The sequence below is a fragment of the Zootoca vivipara genome, chromosome 2 (assembly GCF_965207765.1).
Source record: "Zootoca vivipara chromosome 2, rZooViv2.hap1.1, whole genome shotgun sequence".
Lineage (NCBI taxonomy): Eukaryota > Metazoa > Chordata > Lepidosauria > Squamata > Lacertidae > Zootoca > Zootoca vivipara.
The window spans coordinates 76,619,749-76,642,737 of NC_142584.1; the positions used below are offsets into that span (position 1 = coordinate 76,619,749).

Here is a 22,989-nt window from a genome sequence, read left to right on the forward strand (position 1 = left end):
AAAAGGAGCATTTTTGTGCATTCACGCGTGTTTCTTGCATACACTATAACAGATGCATCAGAATATAAGAGAATTAATCATCTATATTATAAGGCATTAAAGCATTTTATAGGGGAAGTGAAGCTTTCGTCAGCAATTGCTTGAGCTGTGCTTGTATTAAATGTGTGTTGGGCAGACAGCAGCTGCCCTAATTCTAGATAAGGGCAAAGGAAATCAGGGTCTGGGGAAAGGGGGGTTTCAAAGGAGTGAGACCCCAAGAAAGAAGGGGGCAGTGGGCTCATAAAGCAGCATATCCAGGATGGAGTTGAATAAGATAGTTGAAATACTAAGAAACATAAAAGAATGAGATAAAAGGTCAGAGCTAGAAGAATCAGATGGGAGAAAATCTGTAAGAGAGAATGGACACCGAAAATAGGACCATGCAGCCAAGTCATGAGAAAAGGTGAGACAGGCCAAAGTTCACATACTGATCTGAAATAGGTGTCCAGATCTTTGACTCCAGTATTTAACCAAAGATGTAGTGTTACATACTAATAAATCTCTGCCTACAATATACTATCATGATGCATAAAAGATTGAGGGTCAGCTATCTCCATTGAAGAAGTCACAGGAGCTATCCCTGTGCATCTTAAGCAGTATATGACTTCTTAACCAAGAGACAAAAAGACAACTCCTGATATTGGTTTATTATGAAGGATGTGCTAGCAGAAGTCATCCGATTCATTCCTTACCTCGTTTTTGTAAGCAGCTGTCCAAATTCTGTTCTTAATTTATGGAATGGTAAATAGTTCCTGGTCCTATTGTGCCCATCTAGAAAGAACAGATGGTAGTTTAAACAAGTTCTGCTATGGGATAAAATGTTCCAAGTCTTTGACAGATCGTATCCATCTGTATGGAAGTAACAGGGTTTGTGTAAAGTAAACAAGATAAATTCAAAGAATTTAAATTCAGTCTTGAAAAAGGGCTGTTTGTGGTTCTGTATCTCAAACATTACCCAGTCCAAAGGCATCATGTACACTTAAATGTGCTATTTTTGTCAGATAGGCACAAACAGCAAGGCGCAAAACACCAAGTACCCATAGGACAGTGGAGAACAGTGGTCACTGCCCAGGATAATAAGCTCAGAAACTTATGAGCTATTACAAGCTGCCAAAAAAACCAGATGTTCTTTATTTATAGAAATACATCTGTATATGAGGCTAATTGTTGCATTTGTTGACCAAATTGGCTAGAGTTTAGCCCTAGCCAGCACAATATATATCAGCTGAGTTAAAAAATATAAGAAGTGCCCTACTAGATTGGACCAAAGACCTAGGTCCTAGGAGGTTGGTTTGTTCAAAGATAGGAATAAGGGCCACCTGTTTACTCTCTTGTGCTGACCTCTAGATGTTACTGAACTACAGCTCCCATTTTCCCTCAACACTGGTCAGGTTGGCTGGGCTGATGGGGAATGGAGTCCAATCACACAGGGAGAGCATCATATTGGCTACAGCTGCCTGGTGGGTGCTCATAAACTGGGGTCTTACTGGGTTTTGACATTCCCTCAACATCTAGTTAGCAGCTTATCAGTAGGTCTATCCCAGGGGTCAGCAAACTTTTTCAGCAGGGGGCCAGTCCACTGTCCCTCAGACCTTGTGGGGGGCCGGACTATATTTTGAAAAAAAATATGAACGAATTCCTATGCCCCACAAATAACCCAGAGATGCATTTTAAATAAAAGGACACATTCTACTCATGTAAAAACATGCTGCTTCCCGGACCATCCGTGGGCTGGATTAAGAAGGCGATTGGGCCGCATCCAGCCCCCGGGCCTTAGTTTGGGGACCCCTGGTCTATCCCAATTTGGTCTTCAGCTTTTTGTACATTTGTATTCCAGAAATGCTACACTGGGCAAGAATGGTATTGCAGCTAAGGGTTCAAAATATGTAATATTTAACATTTTATAGGCCAGCATGACACACACACACCCCGGACCATCTGTGTACCCCAGGCTATGCATGGACCCCATCAAACAATTTATATATTTATGTAATAGGTGAAAGGCCAGGCATCCCCAAACCTCGGCCCTCCAGATGTTTTGGACTACAACTCCCATCATCCCTGACCACTGGTCCTGTTAGCTAGGGATCATGGGAGTTGTAGGCCAAAACATCTGGAGGGCCGCAGTTTGGGGATGCCTGACCTAGGCCTTCCACTTCCATTAAAGAGCTACATCAGGTCCTCAGAGGGCTCGTCCTACCATTAGCTAGAGTGTGTTGAGGTGTTGTGAAAGGGCAGCAAACTCTAAGTTATATTTATTGGGCCCTGCCCTGGGCTCCCTCCCTCCCTATCAGTGTGATCACTGTCTATACCGTGATTCTAATAAATCAAAATGTAATCGAGAGCTAATGTTCGATTCTTATCACTGGGGAAGAAGATGTGTTGCAGACATATATAGAGTATTAATTTTATTGATAACATATGGTGCTTTCTATCAGATTGAAGCTGCCTTTCTTTTCATGTCAGTTGTTTCTTCATGCTTTCTTCTGTTGCATTAATTTTTACTGGCTCTGTTATCTGTTGTCTACGGACTGTGGGCAACATGAGTGGATTGCTTGAGCATTAGCTCATTTTCTTCCTTCCTTGTAATAATGAGTTATATTCCCTTGCTTAATCCCGCTTGTGTTTATAATTTTCCTTTACTGGAAAACGAATAAGTTGCTCGTTTTCAAAGCAATGAAGAACTGACAAAAGTAGAACATTTCGCGGAGTGGCTACCATGCTCAGATGACTTGCCTTCACCCATTTATGCCAAGTGGTAGGGATATAGTATCATACATTTGGGCTTGTACTTGTCTAGGAGACTTTAACTAAATAGGGCAGTGAAAATGCATGTGTGGAGGTTGCTCCAGAGATCAACTTGCTTGTATGCCTCATAGCTTCCCTGGCAGCTGTGTAGTAAAGCACTTCGGAATGACCAATAACTGCATCTCCCTTCTATCCTGAATGGAAGCTTAATTTAGCAGTCAGACTTGAAAAACCTTACTGGCCCATGACAGATTTTACACAGGAGTTTCTCTTCTTGTTTCTCTCACAGAAATTTCACTCTTGTCAAGCTCTGTCCCCTGACCACACCCAAACCCTATGATATTAATGGGTCAGCCTACCACATCTGACTGGGGCATGTGGGGCTCATCTCGGCCAGCTGACCTCTGGTTGAATGTTACTGCTGTGGATTTGCTGTGTAGGCCTGTCACTTAGGACCAATCTTGAGACTAGACTTTGACAAAATGACATTAAGGTTCCTTGGTGATGAGTTAAAATCTGTTGGAGCTAACTGTTGTTGGAAGGTGGCTTTTTGATACAGTTCCCTGCGGACTGTTCGGATCTGTAAAGTCAATAAGGGTCAAGCTAGATGCAGACTTAGGCACAATGGTCCTGCCCCAGAAAAGCAACAACTGTAGGATAAGGATTCAGGTAGGTAGCCGCGTTGGTCTGACACAGTCGAAATAAATAAAAAAAATAAAAAATTGTCCAGTAGCACCATGCTCAGACTTGTGCTTAAGTGCTCATTCCTTCCTTTCAGTCTGTTTCATCTGGTATTTATGTTTGAGCAGGAAATAATACAACTTGGGGCAATGACACTAGCCACAGTAATACAACATTTGATGGACAAGGGCCTTCACTTTAGCCTTTTCTTTTTATTTGTTAATAAAGTACAGCGCAACCCATTTGGTACAGGACTGGTTTGTAAGCCACATGTTACTTATGGAAAAGACCACAATAACTTCCTGTGGTAATAAGGGAACATAATATATAATTTACAAAAGAAACCAAAACAGATATTCTAATGGGGTTCTGGTTTATGGAGGAAATCTGGTATGAAGCTCCAAGCTCATTAAGATCCTGAGAACCACACAAATACATCAAGGGCATAATGTGACTGTAAGTATTTCCCCCAAATTCCCAGAAAGGCTGGTCTTTGCAATTACTGTGCATAGATTCCATGTAGCTGTAGTATACAAAATCCCAGACCTCAAGGGTTTGCAAATTGAATTAAGATAATGATGCAACCTATATATATTGGCTCTTTTCCAAAGGTTAGTTACAATGCATTCCTAACCTGTCTACCCAGAAGTAAGTCCTATTGAAGTCAATGGGGCTTACTCCCAGGAAACTGGGGTTAGAATTAGTCTGAGCCACCAGACAAACCCACAATTTTGTAGCTTGTAATTCACAAGCATTACTTCCTTACCCCCATGTGTCACGTGGCACCCTGCTTTGAACATTAACTTTCAAAAGAAGTTTATTGTAAGTGATTGAAGCCTGATGTTCTGTGAATAGTAAATCTGCTAGGCATCTCTAAGCACATCTAAAATAGCAAACTGGTTCCCAACACGTGTCCTGGTCTCCAATAGCCCCATGTAAGATAGACCTGGTGCATAACATAGATTTTCATTAAATTCTCATTTTGCCACTGGTGCTGGTCCAATTTCAACTACTTGGAGATCTCTGAATGCCAGATTGGTGAGTGACATCTCCATCTGGCTGAGCCCTCCACCTTTCTTAAGCAGGTAAGCAGAAGAGCTTATTGAATGTATACCACCTTTTTCTCCAAGGAGTACATGGTTCACCTCCCTCCTCAGTTAATCCCTAGAATGACCCTGTGAGGTAGTTTAAGAGACTGTGACCGGCCCAAGGTCACCCAGTGAGCTTCATGACTGAGTGGGGATTTGAACCCAATCTCCCAGGCCATAGGCCAACCACTACATCACCCTAGCTTCCTAGAGTACGTCTTAAAATATGGCTTATTTTGTCCTTTTTTTTGTTGTGTGTTGAGCAAATAAATTATTTTTTTTAAAAATGTTGTGCCCAGCATACTACTTCCATTACTTTATGGAGAGAAGACCATTTCACAAGATTCTCACTAGATGTTTCCTAGTCCACAGCACAAATAATAGTAACAACAACACCTCCTCCTCCTTCTTCTTCTTCTCCTCCTCCTCCTCCTCCTCCTCCTCTATTTAATTTGCATACTGCCCTTCATCTGACGATCTCAAGGTGGTGCACACAGCATAAAATGTCTAGCTGGTGATCTCCATGTACATTAGAAACACAGGGAGAAGAATATATGAAAGGGGAGGAGTCCAGAGTGTTTAGAATTCAGATCAGTTCTCATAATGGGAAATTTCTGGATTGTAGTGTAGGATTCTACTATAACTGATGGACAGTGTAGCAAAGAATCCTTCTTGGGCCCATTACATACTGCACAACTGTCCCATTTAAAGTGGGACATTCCAGATTTACAGAAGCCACCCTGGCTTCTGACCCCAATCCTGGGTGTCCCATTTTTTGCTCCCATGCTCTGGGTGTGCTCCCCCCCCCCCGGTGCTGTGGCGCACATAAATTGGTTCACACCAGAGTGCAGGACCAAAAAAGAAGCAAAACTTACCTTGCCCCCCCCATCTCAACAATTTTCTTTCTCCTTCTACCGTGCCTTTCCAGCTAACATACTTCCAGAAGCCAGCACCACACTGGCCACAATGGTATCAGCGACCATGGCAGCTGCGACTGAAGGCAGTGCACAAAGATGCAAGGGAGGTAGCCCTGAGTGGGTGGGGCCAGAGTGAAAGGAGGCGTGTCCTCCATCAAGGTGGTTTCCCCAATTCTCCTCACTCCAGTGTTGGAAAGTATGCCATTAATTTTGGGTCCATTAATTTCTGTAGGTCTACTCTGAACAGGACATAAACCTTCATTTGCTAGCTCGCATTAAGCCCCCCCCCCAGCTTCTAAACCATTGTTAAGGTTTCGCACTGCCTCCTTGGCATCTGATGGAAAAGAGAGAGAGAACTGGGAGAGGTTTGCATATTGTTGACACTGTAGTTTAAACCCCTCACACAACTTCACACAGTTCTTTATTCAAAGTGCAGCACACTGAAAAGCAAACATGAGTTACATGGGAGAATCTGTTGGAGAAACCTCTATAGCTGGTGATACTGATATTTCTGAATGGCAGCATTTTACATCAAAGAGAAAGGCATGCATCTATGTATCTTAACAAATCAAATTAATTTCATTATCTTTTACGGAGAGATTTTGTACAAGCTTTTGACTGATGGTTAATGGTTGCAGACTCATTAACAGCATGACAGATTTAAGCTTCAGTTTCAAAGATTTTGCTTCCATTCCTGGAGGAAAACTAGAAAGTACTGTTTCTCAGCATGTTTGGGTTTTGTGTCATTAAAAACTCCCCTCTTCCTGAAACATTTGTCTGAATTCAATTTGTTTGAAATCTGTGGTAGTGATTAACATTTCAGTCAGAGTATTTCAAAGACGTGCTTCAGCTTGTCCTGCATTAAAACAATAATTTTTCGCCTCCAGCTAAATGACATTAATTGGTATTTATATATTATTATTAGGAAAGTTTGTTTTGTCAATTGAGTTTCATAGTAAACTAAACAAGCTGCTGGTGTGAGTGGAAAAGCTAGATGCATTTATGCCACATCTTAATTTCCAAGAAATTTCAGCTGTTGTGCCAACTCACCCAATGCATGGTTAAACTGCGGAATTTAACTATGTATTGGATTCCGCAAGATGGCCACCAACTTGGATCACTTGAAAAGGAGATGAGATAAATTCATGGAGGATAAGACTGTGTGTGGCTACTAGCCATGATGACTTTGTGCTACCTCCAGCATCAGAGGCAGAATGCTTCGAACCATCAGTTGCTGGGGATCATGAGTGGGGATCATGATCTTGACAGGCATATGTCAAGAATGCTTTGATGGTGTTTCCTGCTCGGCAGGGGGTTGGACTGGATGGCCCTTGTGGTCTCTTCCAACTCTACGATTCTATGATTAGGAAAGGGTTATTGTGCTTGTGTCCTGCTTGCTTACTGTGAGACTAGAATGCAGGACTTTGAAGGATCCTTCTTGTGTTATTAAGTAAAGGCACAGTATCTATGTTTAGTGCCAGAGCTCGCTGTCTAATGGAGAGCAGATGCTGTCAATGAAAGTCGGCTGGAAGGTGCGCAGCTCAAGTTACTTGCTCCTTGAAGCAGAGCAGCAATAGCCTCCCCATCTCCAAGTCATGGTGCATAATGCCCAAGGCCAGCCAAGTCATTTTGGCTCCTGAGACAGATAATCCCACTTAGCAGCAAATTGCTGGTTATTTAATTTACTATTTCATGACATCTCAAATCAGATGCCTTAGGGGTGGCAGCCTCACTACAGTATATTTAAGGGTAGGACCGGGACCAGCTATATGGGTAAGCAGAGATGTGAAGAGCAGGAGTCAGGGCAGTCTTGAGCAGGTCGGCCGCCCTGGCGCTGAGGGGTGGAGATCGCTCCGGCGCCCCCGCCCTCGCGGGGCGCAGCATGGTTTTCACGCGGCTTTGCCGCCCGGCGCCCTACCTACCAGCCCGGCGCCCTGGCTCACCGCGCCACCGGGGGTCTACCTAAAGCCGGCCCTGGCAGGAGTTGTTCTATATCTATATTTATCACTCAGAAGCCAAATGCATCTTTTCTCTAAAGAAATAACAGGTGGAATATTTCATCTTTTTAAGTGTGACCTTACACAAGGAGAGTAGTTAATTGTTATATACTACCTTTTATCTAAGGAAGTGTAACAGGTATGTGAGTGCAGCACAGAAAAGGAACCAGTTTAATACATTTAAATTGCTCTGAAAAGTGTTGTTTGAAAAGCAGCAGGGGTCATTCTTTGTGAAACACAAAAAAGATTATTATTATTTTAAAAAGCCTGATGTGTATTTGCCCACATTACAAGACCACCAGCCAGGCTAGAAAAATGGTATGACTGGCATCTTATCCTCTGGAGAACCAGAGTTCTTAGGTGGTTCACAAGTATTTTGAAGATCAAAGCACAAGCACATTAATAGACTCCAGCTTTATCTGCAGCAATCAGTCTCTTGCTGTCAGAGAGTGCAAAATCATAGAAAGGCTGCAACCAAAACATGCTGGAGATTGATATGGAGAAAGCACAATATGGTGCAATTAACATGTTACTGTATAATGCAATCGAATATGACTGTTAATCATGGAAATGGCATCGTCTAGACAACTTTGACGGACAATTTATTACAATAAATAGCAAATACTCTTGTGGTGAGATTTATTGTGATACAAATGTTCCATGATTTTTTCAGAGTTCATCAGACTTGAACCAAAACTAAACTTTTATTTTGGAGATATGACTATAGCAGAAGGTGAAACCACTAAGTATAATTGACAATTCAGGGTGCACTACCAAGACGGACATACTATGGAAGATTTCTGGATGCTGGGCTTTGATGCTGATATTTCCCAACATGAAATTCAACAATTTCAGGAACAGTCTTGGTTTGCTGAAAACAGCTGATAAACATATTTCTATGTTCCTATTTTTACCTGAAGTGGAAGGCAACATGACTCTAGAACTGAAATCTTGAGAGATCATGTCTCTGTGGTGACGTGTTTGCATGCATGTTTCTGTGTAATGTGCGAGCCTGGTAACAACACATACAGTGGTACCTCGAGTTACAAACGCTTCAGGTTACAAACTCCGCTAACGTGGAAGAGTTACCTCAAGTTGAGAACTTTGCCCCAGGATGAGAACGGAAATCGTGTGCTGGCAGCACGCCTCTAGTTAAGAACAGTTACAGGTTAAGAACGGACCTCCAGAACGAATTAAGTTCGTAACTAGAGGTACCACTGTACTTGTAATTTATCTGGAGAAATTTCAACAGCAAAATTGCCTGCAGTGAATTGAGCCTTCATAAATTCACATTCTGCTTAATATTTTTAAATGCGCAAGCCCCTTTGGAAAACATGCAAAGAAACATTAAACTTTGGGTAGTTCTTGTATTTCTGGGGGATAACCTGTGTATGCCTTGGAGAACAGAGTGGGAAAGGAAAGTATGAGAGGCAGCCTGTGGAAAGGACACAAGTAACCTTTTATACATGCAGAAGGGAAGGTCAGTGTATGTATATCTGAATGTATTTATTCATTCTGGCTTGTGGCCTACCTTATCCCAAAGGTGGATAACATCATATATAATATATACAGTCGACAAAAATGGAGGAAAATGCAAGCAAAATATAATCTCCTGTCCTTGCCACACCCCCTATCCTGCCACTCCTGTTACTTCCCTGCTACTTCCCTGCCCAACCCGCTTGCTCCTATTCCCAGCCCAGTATTCCCTAGTATGTGGACCAGTTCAATTAAACCAAATTCTTTCCCAAATACATTCTTACAGGCTGCAACTCAGCCCATAGCTGTCAACTTCTGGATTGGAAAATTAGGGATCAGCAGCAGCGCGGCATCGGAAGTCGCTTCTGTGCATGTCCAGAAGAGACTTCCAGTGCCGGCTCGGCCCGATTTCCAGTGCCCAGACAAGGGCAGAGCGGCACCGGAAGTTGCTTCTGCGCATGTCCAGGTGCCGGGCTGCCCGTGTCCGCATGTCTGGGCACCAGAAATCGCTTCTGCGCATGCGCAGAGGCGATTTCCAGCAGCACTCAGCAAGTGAGCGAGCAGCGGGACATTTACAGGGTATTTTACAATCTGGGGGTGCAGCGGGAAACTGATTTAAATTTGGGGGTTTCCCGCCAGAAACGGGAGGGTTGACAGCTATGACTCAGCCCCCAGCCCATTTTTGATTGGTTGCAAATCTGTCTCCTTTTTACAAAGTACTATAATTGATTTGACCGCTATGGTGACCTTTGACTACAAGTTTTCTTGCATGTTAACATTGTTTCACTATTTTTTACTTGGTTCAGCATGTACAAATTGTTGAAAAATTGCTCCAGTTGTGAGCATGGAAATCTCTATGCTGGCTGCATCTTCCTATGCATATTGTAGAATTTTCTGTCCCACCCTTTTAAATGTTGCATGTGATGTATTTTTATGTAATTATGAGCAACAGGAATATGCTGAACTACATAATTTGTTTTTTTGTTTCAGTTACAAAGATGAATAATGAACTTGGAGACTCTAAGTAAATAAGTTCCCAGGCTGTATGCTGATTTGTTTCAGCATATGATATGCTAATATATACAATCGGGATATTGAAGGAATTTTAATTAGTTCGTAATCCATCATGGCCTCAGTACATAATGATGAAGGCTTGTGTTTATTCGCCCCCATCTAAATTTACCATGTCCTGGCCAGGGGGAATCTTGGTAACAAAAAAGTGTGGTTTAAAGAGATCAGATAGTCATGGGGGAGGGGTCCTACAGCTTTGACATATCCCTAGCATTCAGCCTGGGCAGCTTGGGGAGCCAGGATAACTGGGATCGAAACTGAAATTTCCCATGGCTCATTGACTGATCACTAATATCCTCATCATTTGCAACTAATAATGTAAAGGATTAGCATTAGTTCCAGAGGTTTTTGTTTTTTGATCAGGCTGATGGTAAACAGCAATGGAAGGGCTGGTGTTGAAGCCATTGATTTTGCACTTGGTCACCATGTGGAATCCAAAATTGTTCTTTAGGGAATCTACAGGAATCAGGATTAAACAAATCTTGCTTTGAAAAAGAGGATTAACAATGGTTGGGTCTCCATCTCCAACAATTCAAGAACTGGCTGTTCCTTCATAGGTGGAAGTTCCTCTATAGGTAAAGAGTAATCTAGGTTCTCCTTGAATTGGCAAAGGTGCTAGGCAAAAACTTAATAGAAGCCAAACTGATGAAATGCAGAAATTCCTATTCTCCTTTTTGTGGCTGCACCAGAGGCAGAAAGGGGAACTCATGGAACCCCAGGCTAGGCTAGCCTTATCCTCATAATGCTAAACCATGGCTTTGTGTTATGTGAGCTAGAACGTTTTCCAGAACCGTCCCTCAACACCATCCCTATAACCTGTCTCCCTCGCCTCCCCCTGGCATGATCTGCTTGTCATTTCAGAACCAACTAGAAATGCTGACATAGAAATAGAAAGGATCCCAATATTTGACGTCAAAAGTCAAATTCTTAGCAAGCTCCTTTGAAAATGGCACGTTTCAATGGGCCTGTTTGACAGTTGTTCTTTATCTAGATTTGTATGTACAAGATTTTGTCTGTTTCCGGTGAGAGAATGTCATGAAAGCTTGGATTTAGCCTGGAAATCCAGCTCTTACTATCTGCAGTTGTAGGGTATCCTGCACACTGCACAAGGAAATTCATATGCAGTTTGGCAGGACTAAAACTCAGCCCTTCTGTTTCTACATCTCTCGCCTTCACAATCCATTGACTAATTTGTGGCATTTCAAAACTTAGCAGTGAATATCTATAGCATCTATATCAATATCTATATAGCTATATCTTCCATGCAGTTCAGTAAGAACCCACCAGGTAAAATCCTAACAGAACAGTGCTAAGGATAACAGCATGTCCACATGAGTGCGAGAGGCCCAGTCAAAACACAAACTTGATTTTTTTGTGGCTGAAAATATGTGTTTAATTAGAATAGTGCAAGGGAGAGGAAAAGGAAGGGTCTCGTGAGAATAGCCCAGGTGTATGATCTTTCCAGTGACACATTCCCCCAACCAACCCTGGTATAACAACTGGCTATTCATAGATGTTGGAGTAACATTCAAATAATATATTACCAAGTTAAGCACTAAAAGAAAGGGGGGGGAGAGATTTATTTAAAAGCTGGCTCTAAAGATAATATTTCTAGTGGCAGAAGAATGCTATTTATTTTACATTTACGTTTTCCATTCTCTTCAGAAGTTCCCAGCAGAAAAAGAATGTAGGCCGCACTCTGAACTGAAGGCATGGCAGGCAAATTCACAGATAGCAAGCAGGCGTGTAAGTCCTGAAGGAGAAATAATGAGGATAACGAAATTAGATGAACATTGTATTTTAAGGTCAAAATTACTAAATGGCTCCATTTTTCTACTCTTAGTTTGCCACATAAGCCTGAAATACTGGAACTAAGCACATTCACACTCCGCTGTATACTCAAGTTGTCCATGATATTTATCTTTTACCTTTTTACCTGCATATATAGAAAAGGCAAGGGACCTCTGGACAGTTAAGTCCAGTCGAATTTGACTATGGGCTGCAACACCCAGCTCTGCTTTCAGACTGAGGGAGCCGGTGTTTGTCCACAGACAGCTTTTCTGGGTCATGTGGCCAGCATGACTAAACCCCTTCTGGTGCACGGAGCACAGTGATGAGTGCCAGAGGACATGAAAACACTGGGTGTGTGTGTGTGTGTGTGTGTGTGTGTGTGTATCCTGATATCAAACGTGTGTGTGTGCGTGCGCGTATTTCTGGAAACCTAACAGAATTATCAGCATACTTCCTTAATCTCATCCACATTAATTTGCATGTCCATCCAGACAAGCAAACACCTATTTACCATTATCGTATAAACCTCAATTATAAAATTAAAGTGAACATATTTGTAAGCCACATAATTACAACAGACACATAAACAGAAGATGCAGAATCAGCCCCTATTGTGTGTGTTTTAAAATTATTACTGCCATTAAAGCAGTTTTGTTTCTACTGTCTAGGATAGCAAGCCCATATGCCAATTTCTTCCATTGTTTTTCAGCCTTCCTTTCCCTCCTTTTATATTGCTATACTTTTCTGCTTTGCTCACCAATCAATGTTCTTTGCTTCAAAAGAATGTTTTCCCCACAGCTGGTGGTTGCTTTTGTTTTTCAGATTTCCTTATGATTATGAATGTTCTGTTTTCTTGTACTGTATACGATTTTTAAGTGGGCATGGAAATAGAGGTCTCTGTTCACAGTTAGCATAGTCACAAAGTTAGGTGGACTAGATAATGAGTGAATTCACATATAATTCTAAGCCACATTTTGTTTAACCCATGGTTTATTGAATAAACCTTAGAGCTGTCTCACAGATGATCAAACAAGCCATAGTTTGTTTCTTCAAAGTTACTTTGTTTTCCAGCTGTTCTTGTCTCTTGCCTCTGTAGATTTGCAAGTATGTGCAGTGGGGTACCCAAACAAACCATTGTTAACAAGGTTGCTGGGTTGGGATGTAATGCTAAACCATAGTTAAAATAAGCCATGGTTTATGAGCCAACAGGAAACTATGGCTTCACATCATGGTTTATTGCTGGAAACAATAAACAGTGTGGTTTGTCTGTCAGACAGTGTTCAGATATTCAAACAAATCACACCTTCGCTAAATGAACAATGTCTCAGTGTTACGTAGTGAATCCAGGTCAATAAATACATAGAATAGAAAGTGTTCTACATTATATAATTATTTGAAAAATACATAGTGTATAGCACAAGTATTATATCCTCTGTTTTTACCATGATAGACTTGCCAAAACTTGCTAGTTCCATTTGACTTTGGTACAAAAAGCAATCTAAAATTTCAAAGCACAAAGGTAATTGAGATGGGCCGGATCAGTATGAAAACATGTTTTGAACAAAAAGAAGTAATAGGGGAATAAGGTTCAAAATATATAAAACATACAACTTAAAGTCTGTGCTAACCATTAGATAAGTGCTTCCTTTCACACACCCACAATCCAGAAATGTGTGAGCTCATCAAAAATTAGTGTGAGAATATTCTTGGAGTTTTTACCAAACCACACTGTCAGAGGTAACCGAAGTGCTTTTCAGAACATGAACGAACAACTGGCAACTGCCAGTAATTATGCCGTAATTATCCTATATAGTGTATAGGATAAACTGCTTGCTTGAGATGGATCAGAATTGGACTCCTGAAACCAAAGACAGCAGGAATAGCAAGCATTGTTTGAGGACAAAAAAATGGCATAAACTGACATCATTTAAATCCTAAAGACATGTTTAATATAATCACCCTAAATTCAGAAAACTCAGAAAATGTTTATAAAGAGGGGAATCCTCTTGCCCTTAGGCTTCATGGAACAGTTTTTGTTCACCAGTATCATTTGAATAATTCAATAAGATGGCCATTGGAATATGGGCACTTGCACAAGAGTCTCTGTACAGATCAGATTCAGAATTACTTCCTCCTATTATGGATTACTGAAAATGAGAAAAGCAGGAAATACTGCAAGAATTTTAAAGTCTGTTCAGTTGTAGCTCCAATGTTGCAGTGAAGTAATGACCTTCCCCAAGATACCTTGCATGTTCAGATAAACAGAAGCAAAAACTGATAGCGAAAGGGGAAGCATCCGACTTTGCACTGATGTTGGATGAACATGTTGAGGCAGCCCAATTGGTCAGTGTGCCTATTTTCTTTCTCAAATGCATTGTATTTTAATTCCAAGCATAGTTTCATCTGTCACCTTTCTGTACAACAGTGGAAAACATGGCTCATAGAAAAATTACAACATATTGTTATAAGGTTTTGGCGTTTCCATGTTTATTTTCTTCTTACGATTTATTTGAGTCAAACCCTTAGAATAAGTTCCAGATCTACTTATTACATTCCTACTCCAACCATTCTGTAAAATGATGAGGTTGACACCAAGAAAATCCACATATAATTAACAAGAAAACAATGTGACAATAAAACCAAAGAATGAATATTTACAAAAAAATCTGCAGCTAATTAAAAATAAAAATCAGATTAGAAACACATATTAAAAGAAAGGGAAGCAGGGGGAGGGGAATTAGCCCTGTGGACCAGCATGGCTCTTATGTTCTACGTCTTGTTGCCTGTGTGTCTTCTGAGATTCCCCAGAGGCATCTGGCTAGGCACTTTGGGAAACAGGATGCAGGGATGGGTGGCTTTTGGGGTGTGTGGGGAAGGGCCCAGGCCAGGATGGCAAGGCTGCATGCACGGCCGTCTCAAGCACGTCTGGCGCCCTGCTGGTGGGCGGGCGCAGCGCGGTTTCCGTGTGGCTCTGCCACGCGGCGCCCCCCTACTGGGCCGATGCCCTGGCACCCCGCGCCACCCAGACTACCCCTAGAGCCGGCCCTGGCTGCATGGACTCTGTAGGAGAAACAGGATGGTTTAAAGAAGATAGAGGGATGTGTATAGCAGAGAGAAGAATTATGTGCAAGAAGCAGCATACAGGCAACTCCTAATCTTACCACCCTGACTCACCTCAATGTCCAAACACCCCATGAGCACCCTGCAAGCTACAGACTTGCCCTTTCCATTGGGTGTACAACCCCGCCCAGAAGAGGCCATCCCCCGCAACTCCTGGTCTCAAGACTTGCAACACATAACACCTCTTGGAGGTTTAACTGCAGAGGCGGGGTGGCCATCTGCCATGGATGCTTTAGTTGAGATGCCTGCATTGTAGGGAGCTGGGCTCGATGATCCTTCCAACTCTATAATTCTATGATTCTCTTAAATGGATTGCATGCCCGAAACACTATTTCATAATGTTGTGTTGCTGGTAAAGTTGCTGAAAAAGACAACGGCTCTTTCTGGCAATAAGATGGAGCAGGGTTTGAAATGATTGATGCAACCTGGACTCATTTCATTGAATGATGAATACTGCTGTGGTGAGTTCAGTATTTTTAAGGAAAAAAAAGAAAGACTTATGCAAACTGCTTGAAGAAGTAGTTCAAAACTTATGGCGAATCGGGGGAAGCAGTTGTGCAGTTAACTCCTGCTTCTGCGGTCTTTGGTGAGACTGTAACACCTAAAGGAGGCTGGCTTTTCTTGCAATTGAGTTCCAGATGTTGTGAGCTCCAGGAGCTCTTGTTTGGAATTCATAGTCAGCACAGACAACCCTCGTCTCCTTGTTTCTCCTTGTTTTGAGCTGCTCTCGGAACACATTGTCACACTGTTGTTTCATTTCTAGGGCCGTAGAAATTCACATTCCTATTAGTGAATTCATATCAAATATATTTATAAACACAAAGTATGGTTGCTAAACTTCTCCCAGTAAGATTCTGAATAGACTCAAGAAAAATGATTAGTTTTCACAGAGGAAAACATCATTTTTGGGGTGAACCTATTACAGGTGTGGTATGGGAAGTGGGGTACCATTCCTGTATCGTCTTCCCGGGTACAGTGGGTTGGTCGTGTCGGATGCTTTCACATCTTTGCATTTCTCCACTTAATACCATTCCTGTTGAGCTCCAGTGCAGCAGTGGCAACCCACCTCACACACTACAATCATCCCTTTCTAGGACTGGAGTTCACTGTGCTCTCAGTGAGGCCACTGGGAAAATTATTATTTATTTCATTTCCACAGTCAATATGCAGCTTAATTCCATACTCTATAAGCAGTGTACAGTATGTTTGCAAAAGATGCAATATAGATAAAAATCAGTTAAAATAAATCATAAAAACTTGCTTGATATGCCTTTTGAAATACAAAGGTCTCCACCAAGTTCCAGAAGTTCAACTAAGAGGTGGTCTATCTTAACTCAGCCAGGAAGAAGTTCCTCAGCACTGGACCCATAATAATGAATGCATGCTTCCTGGTGGATATGAGTTGCATGTCTGTGCCATTGGGGGGGGGCGCTACTAACAGGGAACTAAGGAATCCTTAAGGTATCCTGGAACCCAAGTTGTTAAGGGCTTCGTTGTCAATTAATATAAGAATGATGGGCCTGAGGGACTCCTCTTATATTTTCTTCCATCATAATAGTATCGGTGACAATGACTATGTTGGTGAGGGGCATACTGTACACAGTTGGGGTTAGGGCCCCAATAAATCATGGGGAAATGGCTGGTCAGATTCCCGGATTCTCTACATTTTCTGTGCCTCCTGGTGTCTCTAGGGCCTTCTGGTTCATGTTTCTCGCAGCATTTAGGGCCTAGTGAAGGTCCAGCTGTGAGCAGTTGTTGCCATCAAGTTAGTTTGGATCAGGGACAAGGACTCATGCCAGAATTGCCAAACTTGAGACCATTTTGATGGTCAAATTCAGACTCCAAAGGGATCAAAATATAGTATGTTCACCCCTCCCCCATTTGAAGTTTAATGCCCCATCTGAAGTTTAATTTGAAATTTAATGTGTGCGTGTATCGACTTGAGAAACTGCTTCAAATAGACACACACACACAAACACACAGGCAGCCTTCCAGGGCAAAACCCTTCACACACAAGGCAGTTTCCACAAAGTAAAATACAGTATACAAAAGCAAAATTACAGACACTATAAATACATTCCATGATCAAATATAGGAAAGTTAAATCTGAAGAAGAAAAAACTGTATATTTGTCTGCCAACTATTATTCTTTTAAAAACCAAGGCTTCTAAAATAAATAAAATAAAAAAGATAAAAAATACATACCAAATGTTTTCAAAAGTACAAAATACTGCTTTTTATTTTACTATGTGTATATTTTATGAATAGATAAAAAGGCCACTTGTTTCTTTCTTTTTTTAAAAAAAGGGTAGAGGGGAGGCAAAAGACAGAGAGAAATGAAAAACATGCATCTTGGAGTTGGGTGTCTATAGTGCTTGGATGATATTATGATTAATTTTACTTGTAGCTTTCCAGATGTTGGAATTTTATCCCATTTTAAAACTATCTCTAATGTCTAACAGGATATGTGCAGAGTATAGCCTTTAACAAAGTTCTCTTTCATAAACCTAGGCTCTAGTTGCAAAGCAGAATCCAGGGAAATATTTCTGACCAGGAGCTGAGTGAGCAGAAATTCCAAAGGGGGAAAACACGTGTGTGTGAGAGAGAGAGAAAGAAAGAACGAATCCAATAAACGGCTGGATTTTTGCCGCACTTGTTTTGGAAGATTATGGATAGGCACAGAGTGCTACATTTATGCTTGCTGAACACAGTCCTCTTGGTGCTTATTTGGATTGGCATCTCCAAAGCACAGAAGGATTGCACAGGTGTGGAGTGTAAGCCGCTGGAAAATTGCATTGAGGAAGTGCTTGAGCCAGACGAGTGCTGCGCCTCTTGTCTCCAGCATGGCTGCACCTGTGAAGGCTATCAGTACTATGACTGTGTGAATGTCGGTTTCATCAACGGCAAGGTCCCCGAAGGGCAGTCTTACTATGTCGACTTTGGAAGCACAGAGTGCTCCTGTCCCAAAGGGGGTGGCAAAATCAGCTGCCAGTTTATGCTCTGTCCAGACCTTCCGCCCAACTGCATCGATGCTGTGCTGCCCGCGGATGGGTGCCCTCAGTGTGGGAGAATCGGCTGCCTCCACGAAGAGCAGAAATATGCGGCGGGACACACGTTCCACATGCCTCCGTGCAAGGTTTGCCACTGCCCCAATTCTGGAGGGGATCTCATGTGCTACCTGCTCCCAGACTGTAATGAATCCACATTAAACCCTCAGAGCCCATCGGATACCGGAGACACCGAACCAGAGCGGCACTATGATGATTCCTACAGTTATGACCAGGAGGCACCAGAAGGTGACACCACTCAGGTGGAGCCACCTAAAAAGTTCTACAGTTTTTCGGCTCATACAGAGCAAGAGAGCATGGGCCAAGAGGATTACGATTACCTTGCAAGCAGCAGTGTTACTCCTCCGTCATTAACTCATCCTGCTTCAAGGACGGAAGCTTTGCCACCCACGACCACAATTGCTCGTGTTCTGCACTATCCTGAAACTAGTCGCACCACTGAAAAGAGTGAGGAAGGGATTTATACGAGAAGCACGGTATCAACCCCCAAAGGACAGCAAAGGCATCATCCCACAACCATTGCAAACCGCATTAGAAAGGAACAAGCTGCGGTTACAACTGAGAGGCCCAGAAATATGGCAGATGTGGAGAGGAGAAAGCCAGCCAACAGGGAGAGGAATGAACAAGAAGAAAATGCCCGCTTCAAAATCAAGCTAAACATGAAGAAAGACAACAAGCAGAAAGAAAACAGGTTGTTGGTCTTACAAGAGTCCAATATGACTCAAACGCATGGGCTAAACTCTTTGCAGGAGAACCATGAGGAAATTAAGTTCCCCAAGGTCAAGTTCAATCCAACACAACAATCTCCCATTGCACTGGAAGAAGACAACAACAGGATATCCTTAAAACAGCCCCAGACTCTTTATCATTACACATCTGAAGAGGACATAGATCCCAACTCTGTTCAGACTTCGTCCAAGTTACCAGAAGGTAAGATTTTGTATTCAAAACCATAACATTAAATGTTTCAAAAGAAATAGAGCAGAATATTGGCTTTGCCTGCCTTGTATGATGTCAAACATAGCTCTAATCTTCAAAACTATCGACTCATTCTCAATGTGAGTGGCCTCAATCAATGGTCAAGTCTTTGTTCCATTGTGGCCTATTGTTTTATTAGAACTATTTCTCAGAGTGAGAAGTTTAACGTCTGCATTATATATTATTTTTAAAAAACAACCACGAATAATTGTTTGTTTTTGTAGAACTTTCATTATTGTATTCCTATCCACTCTACTTTCCTTTGTAGATTGTTCACAGTGGCCCAGTTCACACATCATCCTAGTAAAACCACCAGAGGAGGGTGCAGAGTATGAGTGGGGTATGGCCTGGGCAGAGTCCTGATGGCTGGATAGTGAGGCATGGTGTGGCATATTTGGTCCCTGGGCATGAGGTTCCTCATGTGATGTACAGTAAACCATGGCTTATGTCTTACCATAGAGGTGGCTAATATGTGGCCCTCCAGAGGTTTGAGGTTTGACTGCAAGTCCCATCTACCCTTGACCACTGATTATGCTGGCTGGGACTGATGTGAGTTGGCGCCACCAACATCTGTAGGTCCATACTGTTGTATGGAATCTGGCCAGTGCTATCTATAGTTATGCATCTTCATTACAGATGTTCGTTACAGATGTTCAGTCTGAGAAACAACTCACCTGGCTATAAATATCTGGTCAAAATGCTAAATGATGGCCTTTTAAAAATAATGTTGCTAGTAAACCTAGTGACAAGCACAATGCTTATAGAAAGTTAAGTCAATCTCCATAAACTGTTGAATTTGGAACATACTGTACTACCGTGTTTCTCCAAAAATAAGACACCGTCTTATACTGTATTTATTTCTCCTCAAAAAAAACCCCACGGTGGCTTATTTTCAGGGGATGTCTTATTTTTTTTTATTAAGTATGGTACAGTTTAACCTACAAGGTTAAACTGCCTATCACTATGGCTTATTTTCGGGGTGTGGCTTATTTTCGGAGAAACACGGTATCTGTTGTGACATTTCTATGCATTATGGGATATCCTCTCAAGATATAACACAATTGTCTCATGAACTGTGTAGAGGGAGTATCTATCTGACAGATATGCTGTTTGTTAATTATTGTTTGCTAAATGGTTACAATTCTAAGTGGTTACAATGTTTTGTGATTAGCCTCTACAGTGTGTCAACCAAAATGACCATTTGCCATAGGGGCTTACCATAGTACAGTGGTACCTCGACTTACGAATGACTTGACAACCAATTTTTTTGACTTACGAATGGGGGTAGTGGCCGCACGCTTACGAATGTCTCGACATCCGGGGGGGGGGGGGAAACACAGCGGTTTTAGATAGGGATTTTTTCGACTTACGAATTTTTAGATAGGGTTGCTTCGGCTTACGATTTTTTTTGGTTTCAATGCATTCCTATGGGAAATTGCATTTCCAATGGCGTTTTTCGACTTACGGATTTTTCGACTTACGAAGGTGCCTTTGGAATGGATTAAATCGTAAGTCGAGGCACCACTGTACACACAAAACTCCCTGTTATCTGTAGCATCTAGCCATGAGCTGGTGGGTATTTCCTTTTGTTAGCAATCTGAAGTGTGGCAAAGTAGAAAAGAGGTAAAAGTTGCCTTATTACTACATGACTGTGCACTGATGATGATCTGTTACTGATACGGCTGTAGGTAGCCTCCACCCAGTGGATTTGAATAAAGTAAAGTGCATATACATAAGTCTGTGCTCTAGAAAACTTTGTGGGACTGCAAAAATAATTTATCAGTGGTAATCCATAGTAACCTAATTTTCCTTAGAGCAGTGAAAGCTAAGGCCACTGATATGAATAGTGACGAATATGTGACACAGTTGGGGTTCATTTTCTGTCAGACTTTATGTCACCTTGATCATGGCATTAACATATTTCTTAATAAGCACACTACCATGTTTGTTTGTACCCGCATTTAATATCTGAAAAACGTCCAGGAAGGCCCTGATTATTTTGGAGGCTTGACTTTGCATTGCATTTCTTCACAGTAACAATAAGCCATAAAGTGATCCCTTCCTGTTCCCACTCTGATAAGATGAGAACTGAGATCAGATCACAATGGTTCTTGTCCAAAATAAACCATATCCACGATCTAAAGATTGGGACGTCTGCCTCTCCCTTTCCTGTCAATCTGAGAGTCCCCAGGCTTGTGTTTCTCATTTGTTTTGTTGCCAATGCTGACTTAATCAGTCACAATTGCCACCCTAATCAGACGGAGACCTTATATGTTCCAAACTGTGGTAAAATAATATCCTGAACTAGGTCAAATAGCCTAGTGCCAAAAAGATAAAATGCACTCATTTCGTACAGTAAATGGGCTGTATTCCTGGCTGGTGTTAAAGTTGGGAAGTTGCCACTTAACGACTTACTGGAAATCAACACACGCAAGTACTGTAAAGTAAAGATTCAGGTTTGTATCCAACTAAGGTTGGAACTAGATATAGTTTGGGACATGTTTCTGCCACCAAAGCAGCAGCCTTGCTTCTCCTGCACTTCTCATTCCCCTCAAGAACCTGTGCTATTATAAAAGACATGACGACATGTCACTACACTGTGAGTGTCCCTACCCCTGCAAGCAGCATCCAGTGTAGCATGAGGGGATGGGGTATAGCATGTTGACACCATGTCAGACATTACTTTGATGTTTCCAGGGGAGGGGAGGAGCAGGAGGAGACATGGGGCCAAAAATCATCAGGGTTGAGGCATAGTTGGCCACTGAGTAGAGGTCAGGAAACAGGAGTCAAGCAGAAGATCAGAGCTGAGAATTCAGAGAAGTTGAGTGTCAGAACTGGACAGGCATAATATAGACTACTGTTGCCTAAACAAAGTCCCAGCCTAAACAGCATGGGTAGGCCCAATCGCCTTCTAAATCTGGCCCGCGGACGGTCCAGAAATCAGCGTGTTTTTACATGAGTAGAATGTGTCCTTTTATTTAAAATGCATCTCTGGGTTATTCACCCCCCCCAAAATAGTCTGGCCCCCCACAAGGTCTGAAGGACAGAGGACTGGCCCCCTGCTGAAAAAGTTTGCTGACATGGGTGAACCCAGCGAGGGGCGGGGGGCAGCTGTCCCCCCCCAGAAGCAAAAAATAAATTAAATGGTTATAAAGTGATGAATCGAGGAGGCTAATATTTTTTCCCCTGCAACAAGGTACACACTCCTCCTCGCTTCTTTCCCTCCACCCTCTCATTCACTCCTTATCTTTAAATCTGATCTTAATCCTTCCGAAGTCCCCCCTGCTTTGATTTCTAGCCTCTCTTAGTCTTTCCCTCTTTCGCTCTATCGTCCTTTTTTTGGCCTTCCAATCTAATTTCCCCCCACCTGTTCCCTTTCTCATTCCTTCCCTTCTGACCCTCCCCTCCATCTCTTCCCCCGACCCTTATCTTTCTCCCATCGCTCTTGGCTAGATTGCGGGCTCCTTTTCCTTTGCTTTTTTCTAAGAGCACCTGGCCCCACCCCCTCTCCCCTCCCTGCATTTTATCCTGTTCCGTGGAATGAAGAATGGAGTTTTTGCAGTGATATTTTGGTGAGCAAGTAATCCCCTTGCCCCTGAAAGTTAGGCGGCTCCCCCAAACTGAAGTTTTAACCTTGTATCCCAATAAAATGGGTGATTGAACAGGTCATTTCCCCTCTCTAAAAAAAGCCCACTGAACCCCACTAAAACGGGGTAGATCACCTGCAGTTTATAACTCTATGAGTAGATCACAGTCTCCTGGAAGTTGGCCACCCCTGCTCTAAATCATAGCCCGAGTTTCTCCTTCCTACCGGTATTTGCTGTACAACGTTTGTTCATTGCCATTGTTTTGATTTGCTGGTGGGGGGGGTGAGCACATGAAGGTCCTTAGCTCCCTAATGGGAGCCGTTACTGCGTCTAATAATTGTGTTCTGTTCCCGGGGCAGCAGTTGGTGCAGTTTGCTGCGATCTGTGGCTATTTCTCTGTTCTAGAGGGAGGCGTTTGTATTATTGTT

At 42.3% G+C, this 22,989-nt stretch overlaps 1 protein-coding gene across 2 annotated transcripts in view; it reads left to right on the forward strand.

The window, feature by feature from the left end:
- FBLN2 (fibulin 2) overlaps positions 1 to 22,989 on the forward strand; it is a 138,752-nt gene that overhangs the window by 20,536 nt on the left and 95,227 nt on the right. Inside the window, exon 2 of one of the 2 annotated variants that reach the window (XM_088662212.1) lies at positions 17,440 to 18,926. In XM_088662212.1, coding sequence (XP_088518338.1) covers positions 17,597 to 18,926 — 1,330 coding nt within the window. In that variant the 5' untranslated portion in view covers positions 17,440 to 17,596. Of the gene's footprint in view, positions 1 to 17,439; positions 18,927 to 22,989 lie in introns of those variants that run through there. The other variant, XM_088662213.1, reaches the window with a different exon arrangement.